Source organism: Trematomus bernacchii, unplaced genomic scaffold, assembly GCF_902827165.1.
Source record: "Trematomus bernacchii unplaced genomic scaffold, fTreBer1.1, whole genome shotgun sequence".
NCBI classification, from domain to species: domain Eukaryota; kingdom Metazoa; phylum Chordata; class Actinopteri; order Perciformes; family Nototheniidae; genus Trematomus; species Trematomus bernacchii.
This window is the reverse complement of record NW_022987705.1, coordinates 6,793,152-6,806,930: the sequence shown is the minus strand read 5'-3', so window position 1 is coordinate 6,806,930 and position 13,779 is coordinate 6,793,152. Positions and strand designations below refer to the sequence as shown.

The window sequence follows — 13,779 nt, the reverse complement described above, 5'->3', positions numbered from 1 at the left end:
ATAGTACCGGTATGTTGAAAATACGTTTTATGTGTGTTGATCAATATGAAAAAAAGTCATTATGAAAGAATATTAAAAATGCCTACATTTGTTTTAGTTCATAATTCATAAAAAGTGATAGTATGGTATGTCATGAAACGTCATACAAAGGTCCATGTACAGTAGGTCAGAAAGCCATAGGGTAGCATGTCAGAAAACGAATGCAGAGCCATACAAAGAGATTGATATGGATCTCTTTATACTGTATGCCTCGAACAAATGGAGCATGCATTTGTTATTGTGGCCACCAGGGGTCACTAACAATTGTAACTAATGCAGCGAAGAAGAAAATCCATGTTATCGAAATGCAGCAAGAGCAGAGCAAGAGCAGCAGTGACAGGCTATCATTGTAACGTTAGAAGTCAAACAATTTCCCAAATGATGGGGTTTTCGCGATAAAGCGCTTTCGAGGCTGCACATGTGTAGACTCCGCAGTCTTACAATCCCCACAATGCTTTGCGCACGGAACAATTTCCAAATCTTTGGCGGAAATCGCGCTCCATTTAAGGCGGGGCCTCGCATATGACGCACACCTGCACGTCTGTTAGCCTGTTCCACAATTCTTCGTTTTCCGAGGCTATGAAGGATTCTTGCCTCGCTTCTGAAGCAACTGACTCGGAGGTACATGTGCTACCAAGCAAGCCTCCTCGACATTGAGAAACACCCTGTGTTGGCTAACTAAACTAACGTGAGCCGACCGCAAAGGGATGGTAGTGAGTTAGCTGGCTAGCTAGCTGCTGTTTTACATTACATTACATGGCACTTGTTAGACGCTTTTATCCAAAGCGATTTACATACTCAATACTGTGGACAGTCCCCACAGGAGCAATTTGGGGTGAAGTGTCTTGCCCAGGGACACAACGACATGCTGACTGCAGTGGGGTTTGAACCTGTGAATCCACTGTGCCACAGCCTCCCTTAAGCTGTTGCTTTACTGTATCTGTTACTGTATCTGTATCTGAACACCGCAATCATGAGCGAAGATGATCATTCAGCCTCTGCAAACAGAGACAGGGACTCCACTCTCCTGCTCACTAAAGACGGACAGAGGTACTACGTGAGTAAGAGCGGAGTAGTTGACAGCAGAAATGTGATAACTCCGCACGAACCGGACAACAACGCCTCCTCCTATGACATGGATGATATGGACGAAGAGAGCGATGTTCTGGACACTTCGGACCCCAGAGACAGCGCCGCCAGCCCGGAGGAACTGAACGACGATGAGACCTCGGAGGGGGACAGCGCCCCCAAACAGTGCACCTATGACGGCTGCACGGAGACCACCACGCAGGTGGCCAAGCAGCGGAAACCCTGGATGTGCAAAAAACACCGCAACAAGATGTACAAAGACAAGTACAAGAAGAAGAAGAATGATCAGGCCATGTCCACTGGAAAAATTGATGTAAGATTATCTTTAAGCCTTATAGCCCCACGGCCATAAAAAGCACTAAATCCAAGTTGTTATTATTATTATTGATTTTTAAATACCTAGATGCATTTAAATAGTTCCAGGGCTGTCTACCGCTTTAGTTGGTCGTCTCGAAAAAAGTCATAGTCAAAATACTGAAAAGGTGAAGAAGGTATAGAATGTTAAAAATATAATGCAAATGTCATAGTGTAGTAAGTTGAAAAGAAGTCATGGTATAGTATGGTTAAAAAAGGTAATATGTCGAAAAAATACAATAGTATATTGAAACATGAAAAAGTAATTATAGTATGTTGAAAAAAGTCATAGTATAGAATGTTAAAAATATTAATTTAAACCCATGCCTACATTGCAGTTACAATACCAGGTCTGAACAAATAATAGCTTTTGTTTGTCTGTTTGAATTGAATTAGGAGAACTCAGAGGAGCGGCCTGTATCAGTAAACAAACAGCGTCTGGGCGCCATGGGGGACCGGCCAACCAGACCCTCCCTCATAGAGCAGGTCCTCAACCAGAAGAGACTGGTGAGTCAATTTTGGTCAGATTGACTGGTTGTTGACATTTTGAAGGAAAATCCTTATACACATTTGAAAAATTGAGACTTTTCTTCAATAAAATATTCATATAAATTGGAATATGCACAACATTGGTGTACCCCTGCAACTCCAAAAAAAGACACAAGGCATTGCACATACATAAATGTTTGTTGTTGTGATTTGCTCTTGATTTCAAATGTGTGTCTGTGTGTCCTGTAGTCCCTGCTCAGAAGTCCAGAGGTGATCAGCTTCCTGCAGCAGCAGCAGAAGCTCCTGGCCTCACAGAGCCGCAGCCAGCCACAGCAGCAGTTCCCGGGCTGTTGACGCTGGGCAGTTTTACCTTATTGTGATGCATAGAGAACACTGAAAAAACACTGGTACTGCATTCGTAAATAGATAGTAACCATACACTGTATACATTGAAATCCCCAGCCAAACAGCCCTGCTTAAGAAAGAATAACAAGGGACATTTTAAACGCGTGATGAGACTGCTGGACTAAACTACATGAACTGATCTAAATCACTTGAAAGATATGCATTTCTAACCATGTCTGGTGCTATCTCTCTTCTCTTGTCATTTTAATTATCGTAGTAGCATTAATTATGAAGGCATTGTATTATAATTGTCCAGAGGCCTGTACTACGAATCCAGTTCAACATACCCTGGATATGTTTGAGTTACCCGGTTTACCTAATCCAAAACAAACGCGCTCTCGCTAAGCGGTCCTACGACGCTGGTTATCAACTCGGTAACTGAAGCCAGGGTTTCTCTGTCCGGCTGAGTGCGCGTTCACATGAAAGGGGCGGGGTTAGCAACATTTGACCAATCACAAACATGGAGAAGCGTACTGACAGCGCAGCGTCATACTTCCTGAATGAAAAGTGAACTATAATATTAGACATATGAAGAAGTGAAACTTTAAACATCCATGACTTAAACACTTTATCCAGGATAAAAGCAACATAGTTGCACCTGCAAGGTGAATACAGCTGGTAAAAAGTGTTTGAATGCCTACATTAACAGGTTTATGATATCACTGCCCCGTCTAAGACACGAGTGGATCTGACTTTAAGTGTTTCGTCAACTTAAAGGTAGGGTAGGTAAGAATGGAGAAACCAGCTCGAGTGCGCTAGAATTTGAAAGTACGCAGCCGAAGAAAATCTGCCCCTTCCTCCTTCAGACTTCCTTACAGAACCCCTCCTCCAACACACACGAACGTGCACATGACCAATGAGGTCATGAGATAAGTTTGTGCACGAGATGGAAGGCTGACAGGCAGGTAGGCCATCCAGTTATTTTAGCCGGGCTGGCTAAAATAATTGGTCGTGCTTTTTACAGCGCTACGGCTTCCACAGATGACATTTTTGTATGTATTTATTGTCAAATCATTTAATGTATTCATTGCTATCGGGATGTTAAGAGCATTCCATGGAATATAACAAAAAGTGTTTCTGAAGTGAATTACCTACCCCACCTTTAATGTGTTTCTTAAAATAATACTTCTGCATACAGTAGGCTATGTGACACTGTAAGGGTTGCACGGCCAGATACGGCTCAAGAAGCTGACTCAGATAAGGAAATATATGATACATTATGATGTGATATGAATGATAATGGGACACATCGACGTCTGCACTCAGAGTGCCGCGGACTGTACTTAATGTTACTTTGATCCGGTTACTTATGTTAACTTGTGGCAGATATTTAAGTAAGCTTTCTTAACGCTAATGTTATATTAGTAAGATTGCTCTGAAGATGGGAGGTGATCTATTCATTTTCACGTTCACACAGTCAGTTGATTTTTGCCGGCAGTTTTTCTGTATTTCCTTTATCCTGTAATATGACTTGATAGCTTTAAACTCTGCACACTGAGCTCTGATTGGTCAGCAGGCGGTGCTTTCACTGAGTTGATCTCTTATCCTGGAACCTAACCTGCTCCGGAGCAGGTTAGCCGCTCAGCATAAGTTACCATGGAGATCTACCCCGGTAAGAAGAGAACCAGCGTCGTAGGACCGGAAACCCAGAGTTTTCCCTGAAGTTCGCTAAGCGAAAATCCGGCTTCGTAGGACAGGCCTCAGTCCAAGTCATTCAGATGTAGAAACCTCAGGCCATCAAAATTACCCTGAGTTTAATTGTATTCTTCTGTCTTTTCTTTTTCATTACTGAAAAAAGAAGATTTCTTTGTTTTGTGTGATAATTGTTTTTTTCGCTAAGTTATTACTCGCTTTGTTTGTAATGTTTTTTTCTTGAAGTGTTGTTACATGGGACAATCATGTGTGTGATGCATGTCTGGAGCCTCCTTTTCGTTACATGTGGTTTTCAGGATTTGTTTTTAACCCAAGATTGTATATCCCTGTTTATCTGACGCTGTTGCACAAACAGTAAATTCTAACTGTACTGAAAGGAACACAAACCATGATTGGTGAGGGGAATAATTGTCATGCTAGCCCTGTTTTACTGTACTTTGTGTTTTAAGTTGAAGTGTGTATCCTGCTGTGAATATAGGAGTAAAATCATGACCCAAATGTAGCTAAATGTGATGCTTTGTTTAACAAGAGGGAAATAGCTGTATAAATGTGGATTCTTAAAGAAAAAATCAACTTTAATGGAACACGAGCAAACAGTACATGAAGTCACACATTATGCAACACATGGAAATACATTACATACAATCGTAATAACATTTACAACATGTAATAACAAGTCTTTGAGTACCTACAAATATATCCCACTTTTACTTGTAATGGAGTGCAGTTAACATCCCAATGAACACAAAGAGTGCTTTATCTGTCTTACCGAAATTAGGTAACACTTGATCATGTGCTGAAAATGTGTTCATGAAATCCAATCCATGGTAGGTTTCAGTTATGCGGCAGAGGTAACTGATATTTTAGATCAGGGGTGTCCAAACTTTTTTTACCGAGGGCCACATACAGACAAATATACGAAGGGCTGGGCCACTCACTAGAGGTGAGGTATACTGCCTCATAAGTTAAGTTATACGTTAGCAAAATCAATCAAATGTAGGTAAATGATGCTTAATCAGCCTACATCCCAGCTCTCCATAGGGTTTCAATTATTTTGTTGGCAGCTCATTCCTTAAAACAGGAGCCCCAGATCGCTTATCATAAGAGGAAATAGGAAGGGTTTATTTCAAGCTTATTATGAAAATAAGTGATTGGGCTTTTTTCTTATCAACTTAGATTTTTTAGAAAATGTTTTCAACTTTAATTGACTGAATTTATTTGAAAAGCGTGCTTATTAACACATGATTACTACAGTGTAATATCTGTTTTCATCTATACGTAAGAAGTACAATACAAGACAAGCACAAGTTTCATTTGAGGGCCATACTCCATTATACTTTTTTAATTTGTTGAGGGCCGATTCAAAATGGCCCGCGGTCCGCATTTGGCCCCCGGGCCGTAGTTTGGACAACGCTGTTTTAGACATTTAGATGTCAATAGAAGCGCCTTTGGACAGAAAACCCGGACAAAGCAGAACATACAGAATACACGACTACCTGTGTGAGAGACGGTATGTTATGACACTGAAGAGATGGGGTTGTGCGGGGAGCCCATCTGTGTGAGGACCTTGTCCAGCCACTGCAGGGGCCCGTGCAGATGTACCTCGATCCAGCAGGGGGTGCTGGTGACATCTTGCCGGTGGTATTCGGCACCCCAGCCCTGAGGAGAGGATATCCATAAATCTTTGCTGTGCATGCTGACAGTTCAGTTAATGATTAAAATGAATGGGTGCTAAGTGACCAAGTGGAATCCTTACTCATGTACAGGATTTGACAAGCTCAACATCACATTAAGTCCAAAATAACTGCATATTAAGTTACGTGAGAAACTTTTAGTAGATATCCAATACTTTGTATTAAGCCTTATTGATACCTATACGTACAACTGCAGGCAATAGGGTCACCTACTGCATTTCTGTGTCTTCATTTGGCTTATTCCCTACAGTTTAATTGATCAAGAAAAATCAGTACCGAAAGATTTGAGAAAGATCTAAATATGTCGAAAAAAAGTCAGTATGTCGAAAAAATACCATGAAAGGCTTGTTGAAAAAAGTCATGCAAAAAGTCACAGTATAGCATGTTGACATTTTCTTTTACAAAAGTATGTTGAAAAATATGAAAAAGTAATATTATGATGTGTTGAGAAATGTCCTCGTAAAGTATGTGAACAAATGTATTGTATAATTAATACAAAATTCATAGTCTAGTCTGTAGAGAAGTATAATTTTGATAATATCATGAAAACGTCATATGTTGGAAAAAAAGTCATATTATAGTTTACAAATAGGAACAAATCTCAAGTATAATTACAAATTCAATTACAATTAATTGAATGAGAAAGCTCAGTACCTTGACAAAGCTCATGCGGATGGTGCACATCTTGGTGAGCTCATAGACGACCTCAAAGCCGTGGTTGACCGATTGGGCGAGGAGCTGGGCAAACAGCTGGTTGTTGAAGATCTTGAGGCTGCAGCCGCTGGGGATCTTACACACAGTGGTGGTGTGGAAACCATGCTGGAAATTACAGTTGCGGCTCTGGACGAAGATACTGCTGTCGCTCAGACACTCTGCATACACCTCGCCGCCCACATAGTACAGGTGTAAACCTGACAGGAACGGAGAAGGAAAATCAAGTTACATCCAAATTGATTCACGACTTGCCTGTTGACAATAATACCCCGGTCCTTTTACTGTGGTCCAATCATGTCAAAAGCACAACAAACTGATTTTATCCAAGAAAACATGTAATGAAAGATTTACATATTCAATCACTTCGTTGAATACAGAAACTGTGTGTTTTTCAATGTTGCCAAACCACAAGGGCATCTATGCTTGTAAATGAGGAATGTCTGAAAAGTTTAATTAGTGTCTGTGATTTCAGGACCAACTTCTCTAAACCCTTTGTGACACCCCTATCATTCGAAACCACAGAATGCACATTTTACTGTAACACAGAGCAGCTTGATGTCTGTCCAACAAAGACAGGCTTTCTAAACTCTTTTACCATCAGGAAAAATAACATTAGCCTAAAGGATCCATCACAAGGATGCAAGCTGAGTCTCAAGTCTGAGGTAATTAGATTGCTTAAAAAAGAACACAAGAATATTAATCCATAAAATAAATTGCGTTGTGTGTGGATTTATCTTTGCAATCAACATCTCAGTTTTTGCTTTCACCCAAAGTATGATGGGCACAGTCCATACAAAGTCCATAATTCAAAGTCCTGGGCTGTGATATAAATAACCTTCACGATTGGTACAGCCTACCTTTGCCTATGTGCCTGCGTGTGTGTTCGATGGTGGAGTTGCGGTTGACATTGGATAGCAGGCCGAGGCAGAAGCGGTTCTTGTTGTTGGAAGGGTCTGTGAAGCCGTCCACCAAGACGCTGCGGGACGACGCGTGGAACGTCTCCCCAACCCGGTTGTTGAGCTCGTAGTAAGCAACCGAGCACCAGTACTCTGGCTCCTCATAACATACGGGCCTTAAATCTAAAAAAAGGAACACAAGAAAGGTTCACATTAAGGATGAAATATGCTATGATAAAGTGTCAGTCATACAAAATCTCTTAAATTAGACACATTTGTATAATCTCATGGTATACATTGCTTGTTACCTAGTATGCATAAATACTTTTAGATGGTATGCAATTCTATTTTCTTCTATTTTATCTAGTGTGAAGTTACCTGTGTGTGGAGCAGAGAATGTGAGTTTGAGTGTTTCTGTGGAGTTATTGGGCTTCACATCGTCTTGAGGGCTCGTCTCCATCATGCTGTACGGAGGTGGGGGAGTCTCGGCTGGAAAAGCACGTCACAAACACAAGAAAGTGGGAAAGTAATGAATGTTTACTCATCGGCGACTTGGATCTCCTGCCACAAAGTGTTCCCCTGCCACAAAAACGTCAACACTTAACGTTTTAGCTTGCTTGTTTTGATTCCTACCTGTGATGTGGTACGGACTGCCAGGCTCTGCTGAGCTGTTGGGGGAGTCGGGGTAGCTCTGTGAAGTGGGAGACTGGACGTGGGAGGAAGAAGGGGAGGAGGAGAAAGAGGGGCAGGGCAGCGCAGGGAAGGAGTCTGGGTAGGTGGCGTTCTGGGGCATGAGAGGCTCTGTGTGCAGGGAGGCGTTCCTGAACTTTGCCAGTAAACTGTGTTGAGGGTTGAACTCGCTGTGGCGCGGGACCAGAACAGGTGGAAGCACTGAGAGAGGGCGAGAGAAAAAGGTAGAGAGGGATCGAACAGAGACAGAGACAGAGAGAGAGAGAGAGCATGAGCCAGATGCTGTTATAAAAGATCATATTACTGTAAATCCTTTTGGCTTGGGAACACTGTATTAGATCAAATGTCCTGTCCCGGGTTTGGGAGCCCACAAAAGCCTTACTGTTATGATATTAAACCTCAACAATGATTACATTTTTGTTCAGCAGGCAGGAAAGATGTCCTGTGGTAATGTGTTTACCTGGGGTCTCCACGCGCCTGTAGTGGTACGGGTTGACGCAGATGTCCTTCTGCTTGGAGCCGAAAGCGAACTCGCAGCACTCCAACGCTTTCAGCTCGTGGTGGGACTGCAGGTCGGGCCAGCGCCACACCCTGCAGTAGATGACGTGGGGCAGCCCCTTCCTGTGGGACACCTGCAGCCTGCCGTCCAGAGAGCGAGGAATTGTCACGCACTTGCCTGCGGGATTAAAATGAAAAAGCAAGGAGTTGACTTGAGAAATGACAGATTGTGTTGCGTGCTAAAGATTTGGTATTTTTACATGAGTGCAAAAAAAGTATTTATCATGCATTTTGTAGGAGCCATTTATGTTTGACAGTATCTACAGTCAACTTAAAGGAAAATCTACAAGGTGAAAGAACACTATTGGCAGCAAAAAACCCTAGCTGTTTTATTTACTTTATGTCTATTATGTTACTACTTATACCAAATGTCTAGCTTAACCTGTTCTGATGGCCTTGCATTGTAAGTAACAATCCATGATTTTGTAAATCGGGTTTTTACATAAATGATTATCAGACAAGTAAAATGTCCCTATTAAGCTTTTAGTTATATGTTTTATTTTTACAGAGCAGCTACAAAATGTGAAACACCTACAAATGGATAATGTTATTATAACTACTAGAGGACCATAAAGAGAAAATAGACAACTGTAGGCATTACATTCAGAAACATAACATCTTTCCTTTGTAAATAATCTTAAGGCCCCTCATGTTTATATTTGGACCCACTGGATGGGGTCCTACCTCCAGATTGAGAATCACTGGACTAGACTACTACTGGATGTTTGACACTCACTAGGTTGCCCAGGGCAGCTGAGGGCTCTCTCCAGCTCCTCCATGGCCCCCTTCTTCTTCTTCAGTTTCTTCACTAGAGAATCCACAGCCTTTTCCGCCCACTTCTCCTCCTCATCCCCTTGTTTCCAGCCGAGCAGGCGCTTCACTGCCGGGCTGGTGAAGGAGAAGAGGGATGTAATGGAGGTAGAGGAGTTCATTATGAGATGAATGAATGGGTGCCGAGATGAGGTGTTGTATGCTGTCAGAGGGATGAGAGTTCCCCTGAGGACAGGAGGGACAAGGGCAAAGAAGTCGGGACCGAAGTATGGATCAAAGAGGGAGGGCGATAAGTCTGTGTAAACAGAGGCTGCTTTTTGTATCCCGCTGTTACTTCCGAGCAGCGCTGGAGGAGTTGAACTCCCCCCAGTGTGGCTAAATCTCCACTCTGTGTTGGCACAGAAAGGATCCGGTAGCTCTGGATCCGAAGCCTCCTGCAGGGAAGGTTATTCCTCACTCAGTCAGAGATCCAGGTCAAGTTTCAATCAACTGGCAAGAGAAGAGAGAGATAGTATTAACTGTTACTTTAGCTTAAACAGATGCAAGGTTGGAGAAAAAGTATAGTGGTTTTGTAGAATAGACGTTGGAGTTAGATTGTAAGGGAAATTCAGCCAGTAAAATCTAAGCCATTTGCAAAATCTACTCCAATATAACGCTCTGGGCATTAGAGGTGGAATTTCATGATAAGGAGTCTGCAGGACAATGATACACAGAGACCATGGCTGCATCAAACTGATATCCCACAAGCTGCTCAACAAGGCTATTATTCTCTGTGGAGAAACTCAAGCACCCAAAACTGTTTCAGAAAGTACAGGGCAAGATGGCCAAGCTCATTTCTAGATTCACCAACAATGAGGAATGTCCATTCTGGCCTCTGTTTCTATGATCATGCCACTGACGCCCAGGAGCCATACTGTCTGGCCAGAACACATCACAGGACAGGAGGGGGAGAGGAAGAGAGGGAGGGAGGCAGACAGGGAGGGAGGGAGGGAGGGAGAGAGCCAGGAGAAAGCTCTCCATGTCTTTATTTCTTCTAAACCACCTAGTTTTTAGATGGACAGAAAGAGACAACGAACGTAAATCTTTTCCACTATATTTAGATTACCCAATTAAAGTCAGCGAACACATGTGCGCTCATCACTCCAACAACACCATCTTAACACAACATCACTCAAAGTTTCCAAAAGTAATCATACAGAGAAGTCTGGGAAGTAAGTTTATTGTCATACTTGTTTTATCTCCAAAAACGTCCTGCAGTAACGACGTCTGTCCCAAAGTGTTTGTAGTAAATCAGTTTATAATCTCTCTTTCTGCTGTTGTTTGTTTGTGCCCATCTAATAAGAACCCACACGGGCAAATCGTTTATAAAACATAAACTGGAGACGCTTTCACAACAGCACCATATTATTTAAAAAAAATGCACAACATAACCACATTACAGGTTCCACTAAAATCCAAGACTCTCAAGATAGAACCAAACAAATGCACCAATGTTATAATAGTGAATCATCATATACCTACTTTTTGTCTCATAGGCTTATGTGACCTACACTGGTTTCCCGCAGTCAAAGCAAACAGCTGGCGTTTACAATGACAGCAAAGCGCAGGAGCTCGAGCGACATCAGTCTGCCGCTGGTGCTTTATGGAGCCTGGCGTCACCCAGTCTGCAGGCTCAGATAGGCTAATTACCTAATGCTTTATCACCAAGTCACCCCTTCCTAAAAAAGTAAACACGCCAGCTTCCTTCTACTAGGACTACAATGTGTCATTTTGCCCCTACAAAATCCAGGATCTGCCTCAACCCCTAGACACACATCGATCTTGGTACTCTACAATTTGTGATCAGGAGTTTGGCATCCAAAATCATCCTAGTGTAATTACATGTCCCTAAAGCTGTATTCAACAAGTCAAGTAGCCTACGTGTATTTAAAGAACCGGAATACACTTTTAGAAATATTATAAACGTATGATCAAAAAAGCAGTTTAGAACAATTCACTCTACCACTGATTTATTCTCAGATATGTTTCTAAACGCAGTTACGTCTGTCCTATGGGAATAATAGCCTACCTGAATATTAATTCGACAAAACGTTGCCAGACAGTTGGCTACCTTTGAGCAAACTTTTTGTAGTATAACACCCATAACAGTATTACACTTGTCAACAAATCCACAACAACACAGGAAATAAAAAAACTAATTTCAATTATGGAAATATAGCCTCCGATAAGTGTTTATTTACTCACCTCTGTTGTGATAACAAGTGTGGAGCAGACAGGCTCGCGCGTGTGGAGACTTCCCTGTCTGTAGTAGGTCGAGCAGACTGAAACAGCAAAGGTGTGTGTATGTGTGTGTGAGCGTGTGTTGATGTGGAAAGGGTCAAGTCACCCTTGATAGCATTGGCATCCAGTTAGACTTTTCAAAATAAGAGCGCTCTTGGCTAAATATAGCTTTTGTCAATAACGACAAAAAAAGTATCGAAGTCGATGCTTGTGTCATAAGCATAGTCTGTATATTGTAAAATGACATCATAGACCATACAAAATGGGAAAATAGCTTGTAACATGTAGGTCGATGACAATTAGAACAGTAAACAAGAAAATAATTGAGGTGCTTTAGCCATAAATTAAATTAACAGGATACTTACAAAGGATTTTACATAGATGGTGATGGTCAAATCTATATATTTTGTATACTTAAGATACAACATTTAAGGTAGGCTAAATGTAACATAATATCTTAATGTTTTCTGATCAATTGTTATGTTTAGAAATAAGTATGTAGGCTATTCATTGGGCTGCTATATTTTTGACTTCGTTTGAGTGAGCAAGAGGTCTAAAATGAACACAGTCACAATGCTGACTCCTTACCCAATTGGTTCTGTGGGTCAAGTATTGGATCTCCGCTTTTATTGTGAAGGTACTGTCTCGGTACTTCCCGGTATTGTGCTGGCAGTCTGCGGATGTATTGACGCAGCGCAGGTCTGGAGAGCCCGGAGCCTCCGCTCCTCAGAAGCCGAGCGCCACACAGCCTCGGCGGCGTCAGCCTGGCTGGAACCGCAGCGCCTGCATGAAAGATCCCTCCGCCTTCCCACTCCTGGAACTTTCCCAGGATTTCAGGCATTTCAGATCCAGGCCCCGCTGAGCCAGTCTCTCATCACAGCTGGCTCTAACTAACGCAGGCCGGGAAGAAAACAATCACACCTGTTCACCTTTCCGGACTACTCTTATGAATGGATAGACATCCCTGCAGAACAAATAATTAATCCATCTTGTTGTTGTTTGTGTTTTTCGTGCATTTGTGTTATACGGCTGTAACTTAAAGTTTACAGCAGGTTGCATTGTTTGCAAATTGTATATTAGATTGTACCTACTGGATGTTTAAATTAATTAAATACACTTTTGTATGCAAATGTGAAAATAATGACCAACTCCTAGAGGGATATAGGAAAATCTAACATTAAATCAGTATTCCGGATAAACGCCTATTACTTTCATGTGTACGCGCACATGCACACAGAATACACCTGTAGCCTATAACAACCAACATGAGGGGTCTTTCCCCCTCATCTGCCTTTGTCTCCGAGAGCTAAAACGTGTGGTGAAAACAGGCTTTATGTTTTCTTTCTTCCGCTTCTTAAAGTCGAGGTTGTTTCATCATCCATTGTTGGGAGCCGTACAGAGGTCTTTCTCATTGCGGATGGATACGATCCTTTATTGGGAGTGCCGTGTCTAGTCCAGTTAATGACGCAAGCCCGGCTGGCGACAGTGAGTCTACAAGTTTGACATTTTCAGTTTACAACAACTGCTGCGGAACGTAACAATACTCCCAACACGAAGGGAAGGACTCTGGGGATCCTGTCAAAAACCGTATGACTGTTTTTTTCCACCTAACACCAGGTGGATCATCAAAATGCACCAGCAGGATCAACTGTCCCACAAATAGGTGGGGGTCTGTCTGTCAGAGACAATTATTTCCAAAGGCTGGCGCGTGGACACACAGGGAAGACGCGAGGAGGTCCAAGGGCAAAACCAGGAGAAGTATAGACTGAGAGTTTTTTTCAAGGTGTACAACTGAACTGACAGGAAAACAGAACAGCCAAATAATGAGTGCTTCGGTTGGTATCACCCTCCCCACCTGTATTAAATAAGCTTGGAGTCTACTACAATAAACGCTCTTAATGTTTCTTTGACTTCAAGTTTTAAGAGTAGGCTATTGATTATCTATAGGCATCACAGTGCATATAGGACACAGATCAAAGAAGACCCTCCTCATGTACATCGTCACATTTGCCCTAGAGACTCCAGTGGCAGGAAACGAGAAAAGAGCAGCCAGATCATGTCCCCGTGCAGTCTGGTCGAAGAGGGCAGACAGACATGCACAAACAGGATGCTCTCCCCGGGACCCCGAGAGGCCCAAGAGACATCCG

At 42.3% G+C, this 13,779-nt stretch overlaps 2 protein-coding genes across 3 annotated transcripts; one reads left to right on the top strand and one right to left on the bottom strand.

Moving 5' to 3' along the window:
- Positions 1 to 356: 356 nt before the first annotated feature.
- On the top strand, positions 357 to 2,712 carry rfxap (regulatory factor X-associated protein). The gene is made up of 3 exons (XM_034140184.1): positions 357 to 1,441; positions 1,879 to 1,989; positions 2,221 to 2,712. Exons 1-3 carry the CDS (start codon positions 1,013 to 1,015, stop codon positions 2,323 to 2,325), a joined length of 645 nt encoding a protein of 214 aa, XP_033996075.1. The 5' UTR covers positions 357 to 1,012; the 3' UTR covers positions 2,326 to 2,712.
- Positions 2,713 to 4,579: 1,867 nt separating this feature from the next.
- On the bottom strand, positions 4,580 to 11,691 carry smad9 (SMAD family member 9). 2 transcript variants are annotated; one of them, XM_034140491.1, is made up of 8 exons: positions 11,597 to 11,691; positions 9,318 to 9,841; positions 8,484 to 8,699; positions 7,967 to 8,224; positions 7,712 to 7,822; positions 7,295 to 7,516; positions 6,378 to 6,634; positions 4,580 to 5,688 (listed from the first exon to the last, which is right to left on the bottom strand). In XM_034140491.1, exons 2-8 carry the CDS (start codon positions 9,511 to 9,513, stop codon positions 5,545 to 5,547), a joined length of 1,404 nt encoding a protein of 467 aa, XP_033996382.1. In that variant the 5' UTR covers positions 9,514 to 9,841; positions 11,597 to 11,691; the 3' UTR covers positions 4,580 to 5,544. The 2 variants fall into 2 exon arrangements, with proteins under 2 accessions (XP_033996382.1, XP_033996383.1); XM_034140492.1 differs by lacking the exon at positions 11,597 to 11,691 and adding an exon at positions 10,874 to 10,952.
- Positions 11,692 to 13,779: the final 2,088 nt, after the last annotated feature.

Excerpts from the sequence above, each read along its gene's own strand:
- rfxap (XM_034140184.1), top strand. The coding sequence starts at position 1,013 with ATGAGCGAAGATGATCATTCAGCCTCTGCAAACAGAGACAGGGACTCC. Across the intron at positions 1,442-1,878 it reads TGTCCACTGGAAAAATTGAT|GAGAACTCAGAGGAGCGGCC; the intron begins GTAAGATTATCT and ends GAATTGAATTAG. Across the intron at positions 1,990-2,220 it reads TCCTCAACCAGAAGAGACTG|TCCCTGCTCAGAAGTCCAGA; the intron begins GTGAGTCAATTT and ends TGTGTCCTGTAG.
- smad9 (XM_034140491.1), bottom strand. The coding sequence starts at position 9,513 with ATGAACTCCTCTACCTCCATTACATCCCTCTTCTCCTTCACCAGCCCG. Across the intron at positions 8,700-9,317 it reads CAGCTGCCCTGGGCAACCTA|GCAAGTGCGTGACAATTCCT; the intron begins GTGAGTGTCAAA and ends TTAATCCCGCAG. Across the intron at positions 8,225-8,483 it reads CAGGCGCGTGGAGACCCCAG|TGCTTCCACCTGTTCTGGTC; the intron begins GTAAACACATTA and ends GCCCTCTCTCAG.